The sequence below is a fragment of the Amblyomma mixtum genome, chromosome 7 (genome assembly GCF_055824585.1).
Source record: "Amblyomma mixtum isolate Tamu chromosome 7, ASM5582458v1, whole genome shotgun sequence".
Lineage (NCBI taxonomy): Eukaryota > Metazoa > Arthropoda > Arachnida > Ixodida > Ixodidae > Amblyomma > Amblyomma mixtum.
The window spans coordinates 119,643,170-119,669,016 of record NC_143018.1 but is presented as its reverse complement, the minus strand read 5'-3'; the positions used below and the strand labels follow the sequence as shown (position 1 = coordinate 119,669,016).

Here is a 25,847-nt window from a genome sequence, read left to right as displayed (position 1 = left end):
ACGTAGTTGCACGAGAACGGCTCTACGGCTTCCCCCCAGCACATCCAACGACCGACTCCTCAAACTAGGTGTACACAACACCTTTGAGGAGCTAAAAGAAGCTACCTTTATGGCACAACTATCTCGTCTATCCAGCTCAGAGGCTGGTCGTACTTTATTGTCCCAGTTGAGCCTGACCCCAATTACAGAGCCTACCGAGGGGGTCCCCCTTTCTGCTACTCTCCGCTCTAACCTCAACGTAACCCCCATCCCCAAGAACATGCACCCTGAGCGAGACAGGGAACGCAGAGTAGCAAGGGCTCGGGCCCTTCACAAACAGTATAGCGAGGACCATGAGGTGGTCTACGTGGACGCAGCGGAATATACGACAGGCTCCCGTATGGCCCTGGCGGTAGCCGACAATAATGCAAAGCTTCTAACCTCCAGCTCAATCATTACGAATTCGACCACAGAGGCAGAAGAGGCAGCCATCGCGCTTGCTCTCATTTCTACATCTGCCACAAAAATTATCTCCGATTCCAAATCTGCAATTTTAAATTATGCGAAGGGCTACATATCCAGCACCGCTGCTCGTTTACTACGTTTCTGGCAGCCCCGGTGCCTCTTCACCCTCATCTGGACGCCAGCACATGCTGGCCTCCCTGGCAACGAGGAGGCTCATTCCCTAGCCCGAGGTCTCACATTCCGGGCAGGAGTCGAGCCCCCTCTACGAGCCTCGGAGCGCCTGCTCTCCTTCCGTGATATTCTCTCGTACTATCGAGACAAACGAAGGGAGTACGCACCCCCAGCTCCATCCCTCACCATACCGCAGGCTCCACATTGGCGACAACTACAAACCCGAACTGCTCCATACCCAGTACTGCTGCATGCCCGATACCCAGACCAATTCCCGTCATCATGCAAACTTTGCGGCAAACCAGGAGACTTCTTACACACCCTCCTCACATGCCCCACCTTCCCTCATCCCCCATCACCAACCGCGGCGGAGTCTTACTGGGAGTCTCTTCTGACCAGCTCGTCCGCTCAAGACCAGCGCCGGATCATCTCCAGCGCTCACAGAAGGATTGCGCTCCAGGGGCTATCCTTCGCGTTGTAAGGGTGCCTCCTCCTCACATTGAGGAGGCATCCAAGTGCCATGTAGGGGGCTTCGCCCCCACGATTTACATCATTGGAAATAAAAGTTTCCACCACCACCACCACCCTAGTCCGGGACCCCTGTGGCTTCCGCGGCAACTCGGGCCCTAGCCACAAGAGCTCGTTGGCTTTCTAAAGTAGAGCAGCCGAGCAGGGCAGCCTCCCAGCTGTCGGGCAGGTGAGGAGAAAGGGAAGAGGAGTGCATGCTCGTCGTGATTGACGGACTGGGTCGAGACAGGAGCGAAGAGCCGCCGTGTCACGCGGTGATTGACATACTGGAATACATCACACGGTCCACCGATCTGAACCCATCAAAGGAAGCTCCTGCTCTCTCTCGGAGTAGCGCTTATGCTACTGCATATTTTGCCGCATCAATTACATTAAAGGTCTATCATTTTTTTCTGAAGAAAAGTTGCCAAAATTTAAAAATCGAAATCAAAATATAGAAAAAGTTTCGAAGGAGATCACGATGATGCCATTAGGACCTCGTCAAAATCTAAGTAAACCACTTCACTGGAAAGCGTGGAGGCAATGAGTGGCGTTCATGCGTCATCCACCGGAGCAATCTCCAACAAAATTGTTTCTCTTTGTATGATGCACCGCTTTCAGGTCACGGCTTTGAAGAGAGCATGCTCACGCAGCCACATCACTGGACAGCGAATCTTTTTAACTGCGTAGCGTCGCACTTGGTCTTTGTACGCTTAGAACCACATTTGTACACTAACATGGTAAAAAAAAATATTGACACAATTAATCGATCGCCGGAGTGGCGCATGGGGAACGCATGACACTGGGTTTCAGGAACACACCGATAACAAGGGCGCTAGGCTGTTCGAATGGCAGTTCTAACGGAGCATCTAAGGCAGATCTGGTTAGAACCTCCAACGGGCACGGGAAGCCCAAGCAGGAGACTCATGCTCGGGCGATCAGCGATAAGGGCAGCTGGCGGTTCGTCTTCATAGCCTTTCTTAAAATGTATGCGTCGGATGGTACCACCGATGACGGCACGAAGCTGGGAATGAGGTAAGAAGAGCTCTAAAGAGGACATATGCAGAGTTTCTCATGGCCGGCACGCGACTGAGTCAGCATCGTGGCACTCCGACGCTTATGGAACGCCACACTATGAGGGAGTTACTTGCTGCTGAACTGCCCTCGCTGAAAGCACAGCAACGGCCTGGCACCATCGCCATCGGCATGCTCGCGAACCGCACGTCTGCGTGGTGCGATTACGCCCTCGCGGTCACCTGTTACTGGCCACCCTACGTAAAACAGTTGTTGCCTAGCGACTGCTATTTCTGCCCACTCACTACACTGTGCCAACGGTCGCAACTGGACGAAATTCCTGTCAAGGGTAGCGCTGAAGCTTCTCATGGAGTCCAGAGCACAGTCTATAAGCAGCATTCGCCTTTTCATCGAACATGGAGTTCTTAAGATTTCGTAAGATCCCTAAGTATTTTGTCTGCCCGTTAAGCCACAGTGAGACAGTGGTAAGTGGTAGTGGTCTATTTTTAAAAAAAGAAAAAAAAAGATGAAGGAAAAGAGTGTTGCCGGCCACGGCAATTGCTATCTAATATCTTAAGCACCCGAGCTGCGGTCTTCTGTTATTGGCGAAGCCGCTAATCTGCAGGCTACAATTAATTATTGAAATATATAAAAAAATTGAATTAAAAAATTTACCTTTTTTACTATTTTACTTTTCTTTTCTTACAGCAGCTTTCTTCAAATTGCACTTAGTCGCACTTAGTCTGCCTGGTATATTTCTACGCTAAATTTGATAAACTTCTTGCCCCATGAGTTTTTGATAAGAAAAATGGCTGGGGTTCAACGTGAAATGAATCTAGTTATACGAGCGAAAGCTCTGTTAAACATGGTCTCCATTTTCTCAAATCCAATGCTAAGGTCAAGGGTCAAGGGTTAAGGCTTAGTGTCAAGTGAAGGTCATATGCCCAGTTGTCATAGTCATATGATCACGTGGTCATGCTACCATAGCTTGGGCCATACGAGCACGCAGATGAGCTCGGTTTGACCTTGTGACGCAATAAAGGTCATTGTCTCCTCCACATTGAAATCGGAAGTTGTAACCGAAGGAGTAGAGATCGCGCTCTAAAACGAGGGTTCTCGGATGCTTATAAAAGGATATCAAATTGCCCAATCGAACTGCCCGATTGCTGATGCGACAGGTTGCGAATAATATAACGACACTTCAATTTTATTCCCTTCTCGCTTTCAGTTTAATTGGCGGCCGTATTGCCAAGCCGTCAGCAACGCTGCGATCATCCAGTCGGCGCGTGTAACTATAACAAGTGAATGCACTGGAGTGGAATGAATGCAAGTGAATGCTCTAGAGTGAAACGAATGCTCTGCAACGCACCTCGGCAGTCGTCTGCTAACGCCGCACCCTATTTAATCTCTGCTAACGATGACATTCTCACACTTGCTGGCAGAAATGAACTGGTAATCACCGCAAGGGTGGGAAAAAAAGTAATACTCACATTTTTTATAATCATCCGCAACACTGAACGATGTCTTCAGGAATTCAAGAATGTTTTTTAAAGCATAAAGCCGGTGGAAGGATCCGTTACCACAAACGTTAGTGGCATCCGCGAACTCCATATCGAAAACCGCAAGCCCGTACCGGCGCCCGAGGACATACCTCTTCGACCAACACAGCTGAAACGAAGGAAACAAGTGTGCATGTCGTGAAATGGCGAAAGCTAGACATTTAGAGTCAGATAGTTAGAAAGTTAGAAGTAGAAAGCCTACAGCAAGGAATTGCTGTGGGTAAAATCCTTTGTATGCTTTAAGCATTCGACCTGGGCTCCTTCAAACTAGTCCATTTTTCAAATTCCTTGCCATTCCTGGGAATTAGCACACGTAAGGACGTATCGTGGTTCGTTACAAAAATAAACAATCATTGATCTTTAACGTGTAATCACAGTGCTTCCATTCAGATTCATTCAGACAGTGCAATTAATTGCGAATTTGCTATCCTCGCTCGCAATACCCGGCATTTAATATGACACCAGTTGAGAGTCAATGTACTGCTTCTTAAATCATGTCGATGTGCAGTCTTCATTTTGAACTGAAAGCTTTATGAACAAGAACCTTGAGGTTGCCCGGAAAGAATGAGCATCACCCTTCCTCGAGTTGCGCGCTGAAAAAGTGAATTGTGATGAACCCATGAAGACGTGACAGCGTTGAGTCTATTTTGTCGTACCTTGTACAATGAACTCTATTCTTTGTCCAAGGACGACATTATCATTGCATTTTCGCACCATTAACTGGCAGTAGTAAGTTTTTCCGATGTGTGCTTCTAAAATGTGTAAAAGGTTTTTGCTATTTTCTCTTCATTTCAGAGAAGAGGATTGGGATTATATTACATTAGAGCTGCGAACACTACTGACCCTTGCTGATGCAGTTTTCACCCACCTTGGTGCGAAGGGAGGCTTCGTCATCGTAGAACATCATCCTCTTCAAGTGCTTGCTGTAAAATACTTGTCCGTAGAGGCCCTCATCATGATACTTGAAAGGATAGCTGGCGTTCTTGCAGACCTAAACACATGTGAGAAAGTTCGATGAAGGGCTCTAGTTCCGCAATGATTCTTAATCACCTGAAATAAAAAGCTATTTTTTTATCAGCGCAGAAAATAGAAGCTTTTTCGCTTTTAGCGCCCCTTCCACTCTATTAAATGCCCGCTACATTTGTGGCATCAGAAACATAAGCAAAAGCCTCCTCTTCCCAATGGCAAGCCTGATAGGTGGGCTGCGCTTTCTAGTGGTGATGAGCGTGAATGCTAGCGCTTCAGATGCGTCCTCCAAAATAATAGTTTAAGCGCAGAAGCTCCAGTTGTGGCCGTTGTAAAATAAATTACCTACGAGCCTAATAGATGAGATAGGTATATGGAACGAATAAACAAATCAGTGCCTAGAATACATATTCCTTGTTTTTAAGAACTGAGGCAAATAATCTGTGAACGGTCCATTTTCTTGAAGGGTCGTTACCAACGCAATAAAATCACATAATTTTCCTTGCACTCGAAAACTGCACTACACTTGAGCCTATGCGAGCATCTCCATTTTTATTCATCGTAAAATTGGTTCTGTCCGATCAGTTTCGGAAACGGATTCCTGAACTACTGCCGGGCCGCTTGGATTATTAGAACGCGGCTGGGAATTGGATTTATCTGCAAAATTTAAACCTGCAATTATTCTGGAATGCGCGATGGCCGCAGAGTTGCGTCTGGAGCGTGCGGTGGTTGTTTTGGATACTGAACCCCTTAGAGCTCAAGAGGCAGCAGCAGGGCTCGTAGATAAAAAATACCATGGCATGCATTCTTCCCAGATAAAATGCGTTAGATAAAATGCGTTAAGTTGAAGAGGTGCTACCCTGCATGGTGTCCAAGCCCCACTGCAGCCAATGGACCGGTGCGACGCACAGAGTAACCATTGCACTCGCCTGTGTTGGGCTTCCCAGCTGGTCTTCCGGTATGGGAGCGCACGCCTTGAAAATGGCGTAGTTGCCAGGATCCGGCTTCCCAGGTGTGTCCGGGTTGCGAGGCGCGTACCAGCGGCCAGCCATGGTCACCGACACTGCTATCGGGGTGTCTATCCCTTGGCGGGGCATGTAGAAGATGGTCTCGTGTGCCGTGCTCTGCATGCGCCCCACAGTTCCAGAACCGCTGATGATGTGGGCTTACAAGAGTAGCTAATGTCGGCACGTTTTTTTTTTGCCCGAGCAAGGATTCAGAGTCATCGAAAGCATTCGCGAATACTCGCTACAATGCTGAGGCCAGTCGAATCCTTCGTCACAGGTAGAGGTGCGAGAGCCATTGATTATTTCCTCCCACGTCTTACGGGGTAGTTGTTCCAGGCTGAGCTCCTCAAGCAGAACTCACTTGCACATCTACGCCGCGGAAAAAAAAAGCGTGCAGATGTGCAGTAAAGTGTCCGAATAGGTGAAGGTAGAAGTCGTGACTGCCATTACAGCTCCGCCTGACTGATTCATAGCTCTGCTCATGTACTCGTGGCAAAGATTGTAAACCCTGCTTTTACAGCGATAACTACAGAGAGGGCTCTGCCGTGTATGAGCACCGCTATTCGGTCTCACCCTAGGCGCAGTGTTCGTCTTACCGACTACCGGGTTTGCTTTTTCGTTCTTCTGGTCTTAATGAATAAAAAAGGACGCGATTTGGAATGCAGAAGCGTGTGGCCACAATAAGTACTGCGTGACTCGTAAGCATTTCATGCACTGGACGCCGGAGCAGACGGACAACATAAGGAGGCATGCAGAGGGTACAGCTGTCAGCTTCATTTCTTCTCCCAGAATGGGCAGCGACGAAATGTCAGAGCTTTTTTCTTCCGCTAAAGCACACTAATTTTTTTACTTTTCTGAATTCACCAATTCCACTGTTGCACACAGCACTGTTCAATATCCGTAAGTTTGGCGGCCGCCATGCGTATAAAATGTTTTCTTAATCCAGTCTTTAAATCAGGCTTCGATATGGTCTGAGAGGTAAATGATACGAAAGGCGTAGCATCGCCTAGTAGTGCCTCAGCTCTGTTGCAGGTTTAACAAAGTAGCAACAATAGACGGTGGTCAGGTGCGTATTTCCCTGTATAAAAATTTCCATATTTATACGTCATATGCGGAACTTTTAGCTTAGTTTCTGGACATGTGTCTTATGTGCTCAATATGTTATATGTGGCCACATGGCATCTGTGCAGGCATGTGTCATACATACCTCATGCACACGTGATTAAGGGGGTGGGGGCGAGAAAAGCATGGTTGGCATAAAAACAATGAACTATAATATAAATGCCATACAACTCAGGACATTTAGAAAGAAGTTTTTCAAAAGCATTAAAAAAACGTACCGTCGTCCGGATGTGAAGCACTACTGAGGAGCTCTACAGTTCGAAGCACTAACCACTACAGCACTACTGCCGCGGGAACCCGCTGCATTGTTATTGTGTGACAAGTCTCAGTTTATTTCGCCGCCTAACCCGGCGAATCCAATTCGCCGTCCTAACAACGGCAGCGAACAGCAAGTGCGATTTGTTCAGAAATGTCTCGTTATATCCTGTTTAGTTTAGGCGCATTCGCATGATGACGCCACACGAGAAGTATATTTCAGCGAGTTCCAATGACGCACGCCTAAGGGTTTAAATATCTGTTAGGTTAGTCATTCCACTTGTCTGAAAAAAAAAAAAAGAAACTGACTACCAATCTACACTATTCTAGGTTTGGAAATCACTAGTACCCGCCGCCACGGTGGCTCAGTGGTTATGGTTTATTTCGCCGCCTGTTTGGTTCTTATTGTCAAGTGTAGAAATTGCGACTGTAGGTAAACAATTTCCCCTGAAGTGTATCGAGCCTTCTTGCAGGCTCTTGAGGTTTGCCACTCACATAGTGAATGTACATGGACACTGTGACAGGCATCGAAACATCGAAATCGTTGGTACGTTATTTCCCCGGAAATCCTGCTACAATTTGGTGGAGCTGTGCTGGGTACAGCCTTTGGCCAACGTCCTAGAGCTTCGCAGCAGAACCATCACTTCAGCTATGTCCACCGACGCAAGCCAGTCATCTTCCCTTTCGCCTACGCCCGTCGTTTGCCCTGGCGCTCTCCGGCAGCGGGACCCAGCCATTTTTAGCGGATCCGATGATCACGACGTGGAGGATTGGCTTGCCTCCTACGAGCGGGTAAGCGGCCACAACCGGTGGGACGACGCCATGAAACTGAACAACCTGGTGTTTTACCTCTCGGACGTGGCCAGCCTGTGGCACAGGAACCATGAAGCAGACTTTACCACCTGGTCTGCCTTCAAAAGAGCCTTTTCTGACATCTTTGGGCGCCCTGCAGCACGCAAGCTGCGCGCTGAATAGCGCCTGCGAGTGAGAGCCCAGCTGCAGGGAGAATCGTTCACAAGTTATATCGAGGATGTCATCAACCTCTGTTCAAGGGTAGACTCGTCTATGTCCGAGGCGGACCGGATTAAGCATGTCCTGAAAGGCATTGAAACTGAAGCATTTCAGATGCTTATCGCCCGGAACCTTACCACCGCTGCCGAAGTATTCAACCTGTGTCAGAGCTACGATGAGCTCCGCAAGCAGCGTATTCTGGTGCCATCACGTTCCGTGCAGCCTGACTCGCTTTCCAGCCTCGCTGTGACAACCTCTCACAGCTCGCTGCTTGACCAGATAAAGAACTTTGTACGTGAGGAGGTGGCTCGACAGCTGTCACTTCTTCACGGCGTGCAGGGGCCTCCCTCCAACCTGGATCCGACCCTACAAATTGCGATTCGCGAGCAAGTGACCGAAGTGCTACCACCTGTTCGTCCGCCCGTTCCTGCTGCAGCGCCGCTCACATACGCCGACGCCGTCCGAAAACAAAGAACCGAGCCGTTTGTCCCGTTCTATCCTCCGACGCCTCTGCCTGCCTTTCCAACTCGACCACCTCCTGCTCGTGTCAACCCTTGGCGTACCCGTGACAACCCTCCCATTTGCTATGCATGTGGTGTCCCTGGTCACGCTGCGCGCCTGTGCCGACGCCGTGTGCCACCACCCGCGGATGACCCCAGAACCTGTGTCTACGCAGCACCACAGCCGCCGCCACGTCCGTCGGCTGCCGAACAGCTTGATGCCTTCGATCGCCGCCCGTATTCTCGCCGCCGTTCGCTATCCCCGCGGCGCCGTTCTGTTTCCCCACTGCGTCCTCATTCCCCTATGCGCCAGGAAAACTAGTTGCCGCAGTTCCCGAGGCAAGAACTGCGTATTCGGCGACAAGTTCAAGGCCTCGTTTGTCCCCAGCGAATGTGCTCGACGTTTCTGTGGAGGGCCACACCGCCTTGGCGCTTGTCGATACTGGCGCTGCTGTTTCTGTGATGAATGAGAAACTGTGCGCAAACTTCGCAAAGTGACGACGGCGTTATCCAGATTTTCGCTTCATACAGCCAATGCGCAGCGAATCTCGCCTTTAGCCGCCTGCACAGCCAGGGTCATCATTCACGGTTCTTTATATACTGTTGAATTCGTCGTTCTCTCATCGTGCTCTCATGACATTATTTTAGGTTGGGACTTTCTTTCCCAACATGAGGCCCTCATTGACTGCGCTCATGCCGAGCTCGAACTTCTTCCGTGTAGTGCTACCTCGCCTGATACGTCATCTTCGTGGGGCAAACTGTCTGTGGCTGACGACATCGAGATTCCTGCATGCTCATCTGTTCCTGTCCCTGTCTCCTGCCTCACCGCATCTGACGGCGCCGTCGTCTTTACACCATCCGACGTGTTCATCTCTCGACACAGTCTGCCTCTGCCATTCGCTGTGCTCACTGTTCAAGACGGCAGCAGCCTCATCCCGATCTCGATCCCTCTTTTGAGCCCCCTGCATATTTCTCCGTGGCGAATGCCTTGGCCACATTCAGCCCGTCGACTGTGTGCTCGATCCCGAACGTTGCGCCGAATCATGTTCTCTTGCCACTAATTCTCTAACTTTGCCGGCATCTCCCGCTTTGGCCACAGACGATGCCTTTGCTGATTCCGTCGACGCCAGTCTTGCTACACCGCAACGCGCCCGTCTTCACCTACTGAACCAGTTTCGCTCTTGTTTCGACGTAGCTCAAAACCGACTGGGCCGCACGTCTACCATGACCCACGTGATCGACAATGGAGCCCACTTGCCGCTTCGTCAACGCCCGTACTGAGTTTCGGCAGCGGAATGCCAGATTATCAACACTAAGGTGGACGACATGCTTCAGCGAGGCGTCATTCAACCATCCAGTAGTCCATGGGCCTCTCCTGTAGTTGTTGTGAAGAAAAAAGATGGCACAATACGATTTTGCGTCGATTATAAGCGGCTTAACAAGATCACCCGCAAAGACGTTTACCCGCTGCCGCGAATCGATGACGCCCTTGACTGCCTCCAGGGTGCGGAGTTCTTTTCATCTTTAGACCTGCGTTCGGGGTACAACCGTCCGATTGGCCACCTGACTGCGACGACGCCTTCATCACCTTACGCCGGCTGCTCACGGCGCCTCCCATTTTACGCCACTTCGACCCCACTGCTCCCACTGAAATTCACACTGATGCCAGTGGCGTTGGCCTCGGTGCTGTCCTTACGCAACGTAAACCCGGATTTCCCGAGTATGTCGTTGCCTACGCGAGCCGTGCACTGACAAAAGCGGAATCCAACTACTCAGTAACTGAGAAGGAATGCTTGGCGATTGTTTGGGCGATCGGAAAGTTTCGCCCTTACGTTTATGGCCGCCCTTTCGATATCGTCACTGACCATCATTCCCTCTGCTGGCTGGCCTCCTTGAAAGACCCTACAGGCCGCCTCGCTCGCTGGGCCCTACGCCTACAAGAATATGATATCCGTGTCATCTATCGATCCGGCCGAGAACATAACGACGCCGACGCTTTGTCCCGCTCTCCACTGCCGCCAGACGTCTGCCACTCGCCAGTCGGCTGTCGTTTCCAACAGATATCATGAGCAGCGAGCAACAAAAGGACCCCTGGATATCTTCGCTTGTAGGTTTTCTCTCAAATTCCTCGGCGGCACACGTGCCTCGTTCCCTACGCCGCCAGGCTGCTCACTTCGCCATTCGTGATGGTCTCCTGTACCGGCGCAACTACGTCTCTCCCGGCAGGAAGTGGTTGCTTGTCGTCCCTGCCCATCTGCGGTCGACATTCTGCGCCCTGTTTCACAACGACCCGCAGTCTGCTCATGCCGGTGCCTTTAAAACGTACACGCGACTCCGTCTCCGCTATTATTGGTGCGGTATGTTCACCTACGTCCGCAAATACGTCCGCTCGTGCCCTGACTGTCAACATCGCAAGCCGGCTCCTCACCACTCAGTCGGCCAGATGCAGCCTCTCCCTTGTCCTTCCCGTCCTTTTGACAGAGTTGGGATTGACCTCTGCGGCCCCCTTCCTTACACTGTTGCTGGCAACCGCTGGGTTATTGTAGCTGTCGACCACCTCACGCGTTACGCCGAAACCGCGGCTCTTCCTGCTGCTACGGCACCACTCGTTGCCTCTTTCATCTTGCATCACTTCATTCTTCGCCATGGAGAGCCCCGAGAACTGCTGAGCTACCGTGGGCGCGTCTTTCTGTCCGAGATCGTGGGATCTCTTCTCTAACAGTGTAAGATCACTCACCATACCGCCACGGCCTACCACCCTCAGACTAACGGTTTGAAGGAACAGTTTAACCGCACTTTGGTCGATATGTTGTTGGTGTACGGGTCTTCCGACCACTCCGACTGCGACCGGATCCTGCCGTTCATCACCTACGCCTACAACACCGCGACGCAGACCACCACCGGCTTCTCGCCGTTTTTTCTTCTCTACGGGCGAGAACCTTCCTCACCGCTCGACACAGTACTTCCTTACCGGCCCGACGAGTCTGAGTGCACCACTATTTCGGAGGCTACCAAGCATGCCGAGGAGTGCCGTCAGCTCGCTCGGTCGTTAACATCCGGCGAGCAGGGGCGTCAAAAATTCAGTTTCGACACAAGCCACGCTGCTGACAGTTTTGTACCCGGCTCTCTCGTCTGGCTTCCTGTGCCGTCTACCACACCCTGCCTTTCCTCCAAACTTCTCCCCAAGTACCACGGACCTTACCGCATCGTAGAGCGCACTTCCCCGGTCAACTACGTTGTCGACCCCGTGACACCCGCCACAGATCAACGCCGACGTAGACGCGAGACTGCTCATGTCTCACGCCTAAAGCCGTACTATGACTCGTGTGTGTTGTCGTCCCCCTGACTCGCCAGGATGGCTTCGCCTTCAGCCCGGGGGTGATTGTAAAGAGGAAGATGAGTAGCGGCGCCAGTCGCACCGCAAGCGCGCGACGCGAGATCGCTGGCTGGATGACCGAAGCTCGGACCGTCATTTTGGCTAGCTGTCGTTAAGTTATTTCCCAGGAAGTCCTGCTACAGAATAAATAAATAAATTATACCATTGGTAATAAGTCTTGAATAATCAGTAACTTAGTAAATGAGACAAATTTATATTACACACATCACTGATACGAAAATAACCATCACAGACCGGAATTCAGTAGTTTGAGATTGCCCTAGTAAAGTTAAAAAATAATAACACACCGCCTGCACCACTGACACACAACAAGCTTAACTGATGAAAACTATTATACAAAAGAGAGGGGAATGGTATCTTTGTACACGCGTGGAGGAAAATATAAAGGCAAAGAGAAGAAATGCTACGACAACCACTCTGCCGGGAAGCCCGCCTGGGCAGATTCCCCTCATCTGCCCAAAGAATAGACTGGTCGGGTGGCACGCGGGAAAGAGATACAGCTTGTCAGGAGCGGCCTATGGCAGTTTTGGATGAGAGTGGGGACAGCGCTTGGAACTGATATTGTAGAGGTGAGCTACTTTTCATGCCTCTACAGAGGGAGAGCAGCCGCTGTTCGCTAAATATGAGGGCCTGGGCCGAGAAACGCACCACTGAGCGTTTGCAGGCGAATCCAATTCGCCGTCCTAACAACGGCAGCGAACAGCAAGTGCGATTTGTTCAGAAATGTCTCGTTATATCCTGTTTAGTTTAGGCGCATTCGCATGATGACGCCACACGAGAAGTATATTTCAGCGAGTTCCAATGACGCACGCCTAAGGGTTTAAATATCTGTTAGGTTAGTCATTCCACTTGTCTGAAAATAAAAAAAAAGAAACTGACTACCAATCTACACTATTCTAGGTTTGGAAATCACTAGTACCCGCCGCCACGGTGGCTCAGTGGTTATGGTGCTCGTCTGCTGATCCGAAAGACGCGGGTGCGATCCCGGCCGCGGCGGCCGAATTCCGATGAAGGCGGAATTCTAGAGGCCCGTTTACAGTGCACGTTAAAGAACCCCAGGTGGTCGAATTTTCCGGAGTCGTCACTACGACGTCTCTCATAGCCTGAGTCGGTTTGGGGCGTTAAACCCGAATAAACCAACCAAACCTGATCCTGACTTGTCCCACCTCTCATTTCTTTTCGCTCAGCCCTGGTCAAGGACTAAGATAGTACGGGAGCAAGGACTGGGACGTAAATGCTCAATGCATTCGGCACATGCCGAGAATGCCCTGCTGGACTCAACCTCAAGGGTGGATCGTTTGCCGCTGCTCTCCAGTGCCTCTGTGTTCACTCGATGACGCGCCTTCGTGCACACTTTCTCCCTCGCCACTCCTCTCATGGACACAATATGGTAGCAGCTCTGCCTGTGGACATCCTTGCGAAAGAAACCTCAATAGTGAAGGACAGCCAGAGAGACGGAAGCGTTCTCCATGGCCTCTGATTGTGTCGTGAGGCAAGTTATGCGATGCCCCACCCCGATGAAACGCTAATCGCGTGCGTGTAGCTTAGTCGGCGCTCCTGTCCATTTTGCACCGATGTTAACGGAAGTCTTCATTACCACGTATGCTGCTTGACGCCGGAACAGTCTGAACCACGTAACAAAAATGTAATACGCACAACGATTATAACCGACATTAAGGTATACATGTATATTGTGGTAGCTGTCAAAACCACTGCTTGGAGAAACCGGGACAGCGAGTGGCAGTGACCGTCCGCGTACTTCTCGTTCACAACAGCTGAGTCATAGAAATATGAGCTTTTTTTACACACACTCTACTCAGGAAATTCTGTCCACGTTTGGAAATTTTGTCATGTTGAAGAAAACCAACATCAGCTAGAGTTTAGCTGCTGTTTAGGATACAACAGCCTAATACACTTTCTGGTACCTGTCGTCTTAATGTAGAGGTTAGAAGTAGGGAATAAATATCCGCGGGTACTCCAAGATACGGCGTTTGAAAATGAGTCAAGGTCTCAGTTCTAGCGTGAAAGGGTACTTTAATTTTTAGTGCGACAGCACTGAATGGGTCGCTAGCGAAAAAGGCGTCTTGTGTCGGGATGAAGCCGGAGGAACAGCAGGCACTGAGCGGGCAGCAGGGAGGATCACGTGACGCAGCACCGCAACGGGTGCGGAAGCCAGTGACACGCGTGAGGACGACAGGAGTGTCACGTGACTCGCCCAGCGTGGTCGGGAACCTGCACTACTGCGGCAGCGCTGTAAATGTTCCATTGGGCCACTAAATAAAAACTGCTTCCGTAAGCCACTTGGGTGGACTGGAAACGCGAAACCACATTTTGAACAGTTAGAGGGATGCGTTTAGCTGAAAGCATTAACTGCAGCAAAAGCTGGGCATGTAAAAAAAGTTGGAGGGAACACTAACTCCGCCTGAAAGATATGACGAGATAGCGTAATGGACTAATTCACATACATGCAGAGGGTCATTCTCTACTTTGCATTCCAAGATCTCTGGGAGTCGTCACACTCCTCCTGGCGCAGTGGTGCAGCGGTTAAGTGATACCCCCCTGCCCCGCGATGCAACGTGCTCCCAGCGATGGACCTTGTGCGGCCCAGGTTGCTCTTCCCGAGTGACCAATCATTAACTGCCGATTGCCACGGCGGATAGCTTGCTCATTATTCGGTGGGCAAGTGGTCATGTGACATAGGTGGCCCAGCTGCCTCCTAGGTGGGCCCACCTTCCACCGGAAACGAACAGAAGGCGGCTCGCAGGGTAGTTTTGTTGCTGTGAGCCCGGTCTTTAACCGCCTCTTTCTCTTCATTGCCTAATTATATAATAGATTTCTTCCTGGTGTGAACAACGCGACGTCAAAAAGGCGTTCCCGATGGGCAGAACCGTCCACTCTCGCTCCTGAACCGGTTTTGCTGGTGATGGACCATAGCCTGTGATGAGCGCTCTCGCGCGGTTTTGATTTTACCGATTAGAGACTCCTCGCTACCCCTGGTAGCAATTCTTCTCCCGATTATGGACTCCTCGGTACGCGGCATCTTTTACCCATCGGACCAGAAACACGTGCTATGATGACGTAGGCTGAGAGAGGTCTGTAGCGAAGGGTGACTGGCGGGGCGTGCACGGGCTAAACCCGAGAAAGGTGTCGATTATTTTGTGTGAACTTGTTGGCCTGGTCCTCGTAGTCTTCAGGAGCATCTTCTGCCACGAAATGACACTTGTGCTTCGCTACCCAAGCCTACAAGATACAAACGCCCGTCTTCCCTTTCCTGCCTAGCCTGACGCATGCCACGTGTCACCTTCACCGAGCAAGCAGCTTCTCTTAGCGGATTGCTGCTACGCTTGCTTCACGCCATACCTTCTAACGTCGATCCAGATGCTTTGCACCGAGCAAGACACCAATGTAAAAGACTATAGCAACCAACGTAAAAGACAAACAACCGCACCAGTCGACAGAGGCTGCTGTCTAGACAAACAACAAGCAGAAGCAGTGTGGCATCAACGCTATATGCATGCCAGACAACAAGTGGAAACTGCCGACAAACGAGCGCAGCATCTACGTGCAGCTGCCCTTGCCCACAAGCGGAAATCAATGTCGAAAACTCCAACGAGTGCGTTACCGAAGTACGGGATGGACAAGCTTCGAAAATTGCAGAGCAGATTGCCCTGCGAGTGGAAGCGGACTGTTTCGCTAAGGCAGCTCAACGGAAGCCGAAAGCGAAGGAACGACCGCAGCAGCACGCTTCCGCGGCAGCATCGTCAAGCGGGTTTTCCTGGACAATACTAACAGACATGAACCTTCTGTGTGTAGCCGACTTTGGCAGAGGCGAGATCTAACCTAGTGGCGCTGTCGTCCTTGAGAGCTAAGGCAATGGCTACTTCTTCGGCCTCTGCTGCTGAAGTTACGTCGCTACGGTAAAAAACCTGGGCTGGTATTCTGTCGCTCCCACCATGGTGGTGAAGCATTTTTCTTCCTTTGCTCTGGCCGCGTAGACACAGACTGCAGCTGGGTCGCTGCTTTATTGCTCTTGGATTCTTTGAGCAAGGTTCACTTTCCTAGCTGCATACCTTTCCGCTGTCATGTTTTTCGGGAAAGTAGGGTTTTAATATGCTGTCTGATTGAAATCGGCAGCATCTCCTTTCAGCTAGAGTCGTACTCCAGCTCTATCTCTAGCCTGAACAGTGCCATACGGTCTGCAGTAGAGGCTGAGAGCCTCAATATTTGTGCTTCCTTATGCGCCTTTAGCAGTTCTTCCAGTGTGCTGTATATGCCTAGTTCGAGTAGATTTTCAGTTTTACTGTATCTGGGAAGCCGTAGAACTGCTTTGTACACCGTTCGAATGGTAGCATTAACCGATTCTACCTCTCTTTCCTTCAGGTTGCAGTAGGGTAGAGAGTATGTAATGCGGCTGATCATGAAGGCTTGCACTATGCGTCAGAGATCTTGCTCCTTCATCCCCCTATATTTATTAGTTACTCTTCTGAGCAGTCCTAGTACTTGTTTACTTGTGGCCCGAATGAACTCTAGAGCATCTAGACCTCCCCCATCTTTGTGGAAGGTGAGGCCAAGAGTCTTGAGGCTATCCACTTCGGCGATATTGTTTCTTGCCAATTTGATGTTCAAGAGTGTCCTCGCATTAAGGTTTTTGCAGTGATTGCATCCAGCGCATGATCTGATCTGCGCTGCAAGCACCTTTGACTTTGTTGGGGAGCACTTTAGCCCGATGCCGGTGGTATATGAGCTGACTGTGTCTGCCGCCCTCTGTAGTGTCTCTTCTACCTGTTGCTTGGTACCCGTATCGGTCCAAATAGTAATATCATGGCCATACAGCGCGTGTTTTACGTGTGGGATTTAGCGCAGGCATTTCGTAAAGGATCTCATGGTAAGGGGAGAGGACTGGCCCTTGTGGCGTGCCTTTGGTGCCCATTTCATCACTGATTCTTGTAGCTCCCCAAATTTAATCCAGGCTGTTCTGTTACTAAGGAAGTTTCTGATGTATGTGTAGGTCCTGGCCCTTACATTCATCTCGGAGAGACCGTTAATAATCGATTCATGGCACAAGTTATCAAAAGCCTTGCACAGGTCTAAGCTCAGGATGGTATGCAGTCGTTTCTCCCTTATTGTTTGAGGAAAGACGTGAGATCTGGTGACGTGTTTCTACAAACGCTGTTCGCGATGTGACAGCCAGAAGATGGGCTCTGCGCCGGTAACCCACTAATAGATGGCGCCAGAACAGCGCACGCCGTCGTCTATTCCCCTGAGGCGATGCTCAGTGTCGGCGTACTGGCGAGGCGCTGCTGAAGCCGAAACCCAGAGGCGGCTCTGTTTAGCACTACGCGTTCCGTATGCGGTCGGCTATGGTTCAAATACCGTAGCAGCTGCGCTGATAAAATGCATTACTGAGAAACGTAATCATCGGTCAGTTTTTTTTTCACTTTCCAGGGCCTTGATTGAGTACTTCTGAATTACTCGTTTCTGCGAGGAATATCAGGTCAAGAGCAATGGGTAATTAAGCTATCCGTAATATTTTAACACAGCCTTGCAGTTACTCGAGAATGCACCTTATTGTAGCCAAAGCCTCGTTTTCTGATAAGGTATATCGCGCTAGCGTTCCCAACCCTCCGTAAAACAGGAGTAGATAACCCAACTTATTAAAGCAGAAGGCATGTAAGACAGTTTAGTTAAGCAAGCCATCTTCAGGTGTCGGAAGATAAGTGTGCAATGAAGGATAGAAAAGCCTCAGGGTGGCAAACTTTCACTTACCAAAGCGTAAAAGTAAAAGTGAGGTGGCGGAGTAAAGATAAAAGTAGGAGGCACGATTTTGCAGTCTTGAATATTCTTGTCCTCGTTGAATAAATGTGAGACCGTTATGATAATGTCCGGCTTGTAGATTTCCCTGAAGTAAGAAGAACATCAGTGGCATTTTGCTGAATTGTTTTGTGCATTTTTTTTGTACCTCGAAACACAGGAGAGAGGCGAATGGCAGAGTTCATGGCAAAAACGCCTCAAGGCATGGCATCAGCAACAAGAAAAGCTCCTTGACAAGGTTAAGTAATATTTAGAGAGGTCGCCAGATCAGATTAGGCATTTTTCGCTGAGGTCAGCTGCCGCATAGCAAGGCGTCCACACTGACTTTTTCACTAAAAAGGGCGTAACAGCCTCTGGCATGATAGCTTTGTTATAAAAGGGTATACGAGCTTCGGTAAAAAAAAGCATAACAGCCTTTTGTACAACAGCTCATCATCCTTTACAAGCATTACTATTAAATGAAAAGATAAGTGAACTAAAGCTTCTGCAGTAACGGTGACTTTTGAATAAAATTTGTATATTTTTTTTTCAAAAGACGGTAGTTAAGCTAAATAAGTTTGCTGTTAGGCGCCAATACTTTGTCGTTCGCAAAATCGCAACATATTAAGCGCGATGTTGGCGTTCAGTCTAGGTGGCAATGGAAGAAAGTTACCTCATGTGCCTTGCGGCTGTGATGGCCCCTGATTGCATGAAAAAAGCCGAAGCCAGAACGGTGTAGCCTGCTTGCTCCGAGGTCCGTTTGCTGCTCAACCATGACGCTATCTCCTGCGGGCAGGGGAGAAAACAATGAATGAGTATGCGATGCGGTCCTGTGGTGAGCAAGGAAGAGGACCAGCCACTTCATGCATTATGCAAGGTAAAATCGCTGTGCTGTAGCTCCTGGAATAAATCTAATTACATGCACGAAAGGAAATCAGAACCCATTCTGCTGCTTACAGCTCCCGACTATAGCTAATATGTCGGTTCAGTTTGGTCCGGTGCCATGACCATAAAAAGCATCGCACAGTGGTAAAAAAATCTGGAACATAGAAACTCATTACTCATAAAATCCTTCAACCGAAATTCACCCACGCTGCCTCCATCGAAACGACCTAGAAGGCGCATTAGGTTTTTTTGCTCAGTAATAATTACGGTAGTTAACAACGCTCATATAATTTCGAGTAGATTGAGTTTTCGTTGCACATAAATGGAATTCTCGCAGACCGGTTTTGATCTCACAGAATGCGTTTCCCGCGCAAATCAAAGCCTCCCTAGCGAAAGCTTTCCTGCGCATTGTAGTGTAGCATTAAGACGAGGACACACAATGGAGACGATCGAATGGCACGTGCGCTAACTTCCAGAAACTTTTATTAATCTCAAGAAGCACAGTCATAGCGCGGAACATGCCATCTTATAACAAGTGCGGACAGGATCAACGCATTAGGTATATGGATGAAGTGCTTGGAACAATAGGTCCTGATCTATGCATATTTTCAGCTTCGATTATTTCTCTTGTTATTCTACTCTATTTATTTTTATATTTACTATTATTGTTAATCAAGGAATTTGAACCTACGGACGAAAACAAAAATATCAGAGATGTATCAGCAAAATCGGACACTTTCTGAATAAATTGTGCTCAGTCGACACAGGGTCTTTATCGCGGATTACTCAGGCTAGGCTACAACACCATTCACTTGCAAACAGTTATCACGGAGTCTTTCGGACTTGCACCCGTCATGTTTAGACAGGGTGGCTAGGAAATCTTATTTTTTTTTTAGAAATAAATGCTTCGGTTGATGCCGAACAAACACCGACATTATCAGTCACGAAAAGATACAGACTCTATTTGTGTAAAGAACCAAATGAAGAACCATTTATTTTAAATGTCGATTTCCAACGAGGAGGACTTGTTCTAAAAAAAGATTTTCAGGTAAAAATACGGCTTTTTCAGCATAGCATTGCTAGTGTTGGCGCACACAAGAAAACCGGTGAATCGTCTGAAGTATTAAGCTGGTTAACTAAATTTTAACAAGTAACTTTTGAGCTATTAGAGTTCAGCATCTAGTTACCAATAGAGATTTGTAGCCGGTCAATAGTAATAGCCATACCAGTTTTAGCATTTAGAAAACGCGATTACCCCTTGCGCTGTGGGTCGACAAAATTTTGCTTTTTTGACTAGTTACGTGAACTGGAAAGGTTGCTTTGCCTGCATGCTTTTCTGAAGCGCATGTATTTTGGCACAATGTAGACAAATTTTGTCGAGCCACAGCGCCGAAGATAATCAAGTTTTTGAAATTCTAATAATTGATATGGCTATTACTGACGACTAGCTAAAATCACTGCAACCACTTGCCTAGCTGAGATAGTTAAAAAGTTACCATAATTTAGTTAATCAGCTTACTGCTGAAGACAATTTATCGACTTTCGCCACCATCTAAATTCTAGAGGCCCGTGTACTGTGCGATGTCAGTGCACGTTGAAGAACCTCAGGTGGTTGAAATTTCCGGAGGCCTCCACTAAGGCATCCTTCATGGCGTGAGTCGGTTTGGGACGTCTACGCCCTATAAACCAAACCAATCACATGACATGCATCGTATGAGGCTGTGGACATTTCGGCAGTGCTATGTTTTGTTATGAAGCCTTTTAAGGAAGAAGGTAACTGGTGACTTAATCTGACCACCTGCAACCGGGGCACAATCTAGTAACATAACCGTAATTTCCAATTGCGTATTTGGGCTCTATCAAGGGCTTTTGCCGTTGGCTAGCGCAACAGCACGAAGCGATCATATGAGGCTGTCGTATAATCATATCTGCATATGTCATATGATGCATATCTGAAAATTTGCGACCGTAATAAAAATTTATTTTCTTGAGAATACTCAAAACATCTCGTAGTTACAAGTAATATCACATAATATAGGATAGTATGGTACAAGAAGGGCTGCAGTGCAGTTATTTGCGCTAATAACGAGATTCAAAATTTGTTGTTTCATTAATAGAAACCTTCTTTATGAATTAAAGGCAACAAATTTCTCCCCATTAGTAGCGAGCTATAAATTGATTAGGCCAGAGCCGAAAGCGCTTCCAGGCAGCAGTCGGTAATTGCTTGCTGTGTTAGTGCTGACGCCTCGTTATTTGTCTTCGACCTGTTTCTCGTGCCTCATTATCATATCCTCTTGAAATGTGCCACCATCAATGAATGCCTTCTACGACGAATTCGTGGGCTCGTTTGAAGAAGGCAGGAAAACTTGCTCAACCGAAAGCGCCTCTACGCCTTGGTGGTTTTTAAAGCAGAATAAAACACAGCGGGCGAGAAAATTGTACTCTTCGAATTGAACCCTACTAGCGCGCATTAAATGCAGCTGTCTGTTGCCTAATATTTACCACCATGAGCTTACAAAGTGTAACAAACTGATTTCGTCATCATCATCACCAGCCGAGGCGAGTCCACTGCAGGCAAAAAACCTCGATCAATGACTTCTTAAGACACTCTCAAACTTTGTTGTTCACAGTGTCTGCGTCTCTTATTATGCGCAAACTATGTGTCTACTGGTCCGACTCTCTACTCTTCTCAAATTTTCTGACGCCTGCTTTCACTCGGTAGCAACCAGGCTGCCCCCGCAACTTTAAGAAGTTTATGAACCACTGCATCTCACTCCGCTGCTCTTCAGCGTACATTCTACTTTGCCTGGTAGATCCACAATCAGCCTATTAAATAATACTAATAGTAGCCTATTAAATAGTACTAATCAATCTTTTTCGCATAACATGTCCAATAGGTGCCTATTTCCTCTGTTTATCTAACACAGCAAGCAACTATCTAGTAGTGCCTGGAAGTGGTTTCGGCTGTGGCGCAAAAAAATTATAAATCGCAAGTTGTGGGAAGAAATGTGGTGTCTTTCGTGCATCGCTAATACGCGGAGGATGTTTCTTAAAATGAGCGTCAATAAATTTTGTTTCTGTGCGTTGTTCCTGATATCGTTGTTGCTGGTTTTTCACTAGCACCGAAGCCTCGGCTGCTTAAGTGCATAATAGCGGGATGCATCGGTCTTTTTCTGTCAGGGGTTATTGTGGCTGTTTTCCTCGTTATTTGTGAGTGACGCTCAAACGCTTCCAACCATACTCTTACTCCCGCGGTAATTCCTCTCTTCCCATCTGCAGGTGCCGTGTGTTTTAAGGGAGACAAAGAGCACGAAAAATTCGGGACATCAGAGCACTTGCTCCTTCTCCGGCAAGCCGATCAACATTGTTTTCATGAGGTTAACTCTCAAGGCGACAACTCCACTATACTTCTCTGGCACGTCCATAATGCGCAGCAGCTCATTTCGAGTGCTCTTTAGTAGGAAAATACCTTCAGTGAGTCGTGGGTGTACTGGCTGTTCCCCGTTAAATCACCATATACTTTTGTACTCTCTGATATTCCAATTGCTTTTTGCAAAGGTGTAGGAAAAGCAATAGAGGCATTTCTTTTGTGTGATTGGCGGCCTCCTTATGTGCAGTTTCTCGCTCCTAGTTGGGGAAACTACTGTCGTGTGGGACCTTGTAAAGCACCTTATGAGGCTCTCTGCCAGTGCATTCGACTACATTCATTCTATTTGAGATGAAAAAATTAAAATTAGCACTGAAATTTTCAGCTGCTTCGTTGAAACTGGAAACTTTTGCGCTTCAGATAAATTCTTCTCATGGTTTTGGAGGAAACATTAAGAGTTTGCTTTCACATGAAAGCTAACCCTTTTGCGTTTCAGGAACGGACGCGTGGTCTGTGGGAGACGCCGTAATAGAGGGCTGCAAGTTAATTCAGACCACTAGGGGTTCATTAACCTGCACTGACGCCGCACAGGACACTGGCACTTCTGCATTTCAGATTGATAGAAATGTGGCCGTCGCGGCCGGGGTTGAAAACTGCGACCTTGGAGTCAGCAGTTGAACGCGATATCCACTAAGTCACCTATGGAGGCAGTGCTTTGAATTTAGCCACCGGAATTTCTATTCGGCCCCTAAGTTGCGAACACCCCCAGTACTGTCGGTTACCTCCCAGCAATCGGCACCGGTCAGCCCAGAAGCAAGCTTCTACATAAGGCTGCACGAGAAGCAGCATGAGTGCAGAGAGCGGGTCATCACCCTTTTTGCGGCGTACGAAACACGACCCTTGCAACCTACTGTGCTCTATAAGGCCGGAATATCTGTACCAACCATGCTGCCGTCGTACCCGCCGATCGGCATCAGAGTTTTGTCTGAAATGTCCTTGTCAGAAACATCGTATCACAGCGCACGTACGGCATTTATTTTAGGTAGCATTAGATGGACCAAATTACTTGACTTGTAAAGAACAGAATTTTATGGCCTAAATTATCAAAAAGAAATAACCATTCTCGAAAGTTCATTTTTTGCTCAAGCCGCCTGCATGTGTTTTCAGAGAAGATTCAATACACAGGCTGTTACGTTAACAGATGCCCGGCTGTGGAAGCCAGCAGAGGCGTCAGCGCCTCAAGTGCTTACCTTCAGCACGCGCAGCAGTCCTTGCACTTCACCGGACTGGTAACGGAGCGCGTCTGTGTTCAGGTAACCAAAGTGAAAGATCCGCTGGTTCCACAGCTTCTCCAGCCAATCTCTTGTTCTTGGATGGGCTATGATGGACTGATGCTCCTCATTGTTGCTGTGCGAGATTAAAGGCATAGACGGGAACCGTGTTCATATAGGTGTATCCCCGCAAGACAGAACAGCCAGAATCTGTTCAGGCTTAGTTCAATGAACCGGAACCAGCAATAAAGAAAGCCTTTTCGGCTAAACTCAGCTGAATACACCCACTGACGTTGCCTCTCCTACAGCCTTTCCTGCATCGGAATACCAACCGCACTTCTAGGTGCACTGCACTCAAATGTGTTACCAATACGTCTGCAATCTGAAGTTGTAGTAACACTTTGCTGCAGATAATCAAATTTAGCGCCCCTTCTCCACTCCATCTCCTCTCGTTCCTCGCAACTCTTGTCTACCCCGCGCTGATACAGAACATGTTCAAGAGTCTTGAACGAAAATTTTGTATATTGGGAAATTGTTAGGTACTGTTATGGAAATACTGAAGGTAATGACCCATTCTTCGATGCGTAGCAAAATATTTCTTTTGAAATCTTTCAGTCGCTCGCATATATCATTTAAGGCTGCCATAGAAGACCAGTGGAGAACGCTTTTGACGATGGCAAGAACGTTAATAGAAAAAAACGATGGCAAGAACGTTAATAGAAAAAAAAGGCAAGCCTGCCGACAGGAGATCTTCCAACATATTGATTGTTAGAGCGAAACCTTAGAATACATAAAAAATTGTCTACATAAAAGTGTTTCCTGTTCAAGCATGCTCTTGTGCAGAATTGAAGGGCATGACCCCTGCAGCGCGTGGATTGCCAGTAAGACTTTCTCCGCAGGAACGTGTAGGTAACACTGTTCTTTTTATTTTTTCACGACTTCCGTGAGTCTGTGGCTATATTACCTCAAGCAGAGGAATCGCCAACAAATTACATCCACGACCAGCTACTTTCTCTATTAAAGGAATCGAAACGACCACGAAGTATTGATCACTGATTACCTGCCCAAAAGTGCCCTAAAAATTTTGCTGACCCTTTTTTGCCGGCACCGCCAGCACAAATCATTGTCAGAACGCTGGAGCACAGGCTTTTCAAATAGCGCAGAGTTCGAAAGGCCTGACGACGGTACGCGGGCCCTTTCGAACAGAATAGAATTCTGTAAATGATGGTAGAATGCGTGGCGAAGCCGGGACACCTTTCTGTCGTGCTTCGTACTATCGTCCATGCTGGACGCCTTGCCACGCACCATCACTTTTTTGGAAAAGCATGTGTATTTCATAAGCGTACGGACTGACCTATAGTCAAATCCCACGCCGAACTGAGTCTTGATCTGAGCTGACGCAGCGGCAAGAAAGCTTTCAAACGCGGGCGTGTAGTGGCCATCCAAACGACTCCCGTTCTTGCTGCCAAAGGAGTCGTAGAAAGTGAGGTCGCACACCCCATCCGGCGGATACACAGTGGACTGGGTCGTGCGTCTGCCGAACACGCAGATGAGAGCCGTGCTGACCGAAGCCACTGCGAATAGAGGCGAGGCGTGCGGGAGTCAACAAGAAAACAAAAAGGGCAATGCGGCTCATTGGTACTGCTAATAAATACAGAGAAGTGCTAGTCACTTGTCAGCATGAGCCTTCTGGACCGCATTACAGATAACATAATTAAAGCACGAGTTAAATTGGCTGACATCATCACCTTTCTGCGCAGGGATAAAGAGTAATTATTCTAAGCGCCAGCAACTCGCCTGGTCGGTCGCTTTCGTCCTAAACGCAATAGTTTCGTTCCATCCTCATTATCAGCGCCCAGATCCGAAAAATCATGTGAAAAATTCATTCGCTATATGAAAAAGAGGTCATCTGAAGGAAAAATTACAAATCGACAAACACTGGTCTGGACGATTTTGACCATACGCAAGCGTTGCGAAATTTGCGCTCTCTGTTGAATAGAAATGAAGCTTTAGAAGATTTGCTTATTTCGGCACATTGCAGAAACCCTAGCACAGGTAACTTGGACATTCAGTCGAAAGGATTAGTGTCCACACGCTGCGCTGGGTGCACCTCAAGGTCGTTGACCTTAGCGCACTGCTGATATGACGGATCGTCTGATTCGATTTTTGTCCCTTTTGCTCCGCTGACTAGGCTACGCAGTGACCCTCCTTCGAACTGTTTTTTGTGTGAAATAAATTTACGTCGGCATTATTGCTGGGTGAGACTACACAGGTAGGAGGAAAATGGTTTATAATTTATGAGGGTTTAACGTCCCAAAGCGACTCAGGCTATCACAGACGCCGTGGTGAAGGGCTTCGGAAATTTCGTCCACCTGCGATTCTTTAACGTTCACCGACATCGCACAGTACACGGGCCTCTAGAATCTCGCCTTCACCAAATTCAACCGCCGCTGCCGGGATCGAACCCGCGTCTTTCCGGTCAGGAGCCGAGCGCCGCACATACACTGAGTTGCCGCGGCGGCTGATCGGAGGCATGCCCTGCCACATTCAACTGAGCCGAGCAGGCTGCCGAATCGAAGAT

At 48.5% G+C, this 25,847-nt stretch overlaps 1 protein-coding gene across 1 annotated transcript in view; it reads right to left on the bottom strand.

The window, feature by feature from the left end:
* Window positions 1-5,500: 5,500 nt before the first annotated feature.
* The window catches only part of LOC149337331 (uncharacterized), a 69,210-nt gene continuing 48,863 nt past the window's right edge, over window positions 5,501-25,847 (bottom strand). The window contains exons 14-18 of the mRNA XM_089554393.1: window positions 24,621-24,840; window positions 23,246-23,402; window positions 18,417-18,529; window positions 17,720-17,852; window positions 5,501-5,785 (exon numbers count right to left, since the gene is read on the bottom strand). Coding sequence (XP_089410519.1) covers window positions 5,501-5,785; window positions 17,720-17,852; window positions 18,417-18,529; window positions 23,246-23,402; window positions 24,621-24,840 — 908 coding nt within the window. The remainder of the gene's footprint in view (window positions 5,786-17,719; window positions 17,853-18,416; window positions 18,530-23,245; window positions 23,403-24,620; window positions 24,841-25,847) is intronic.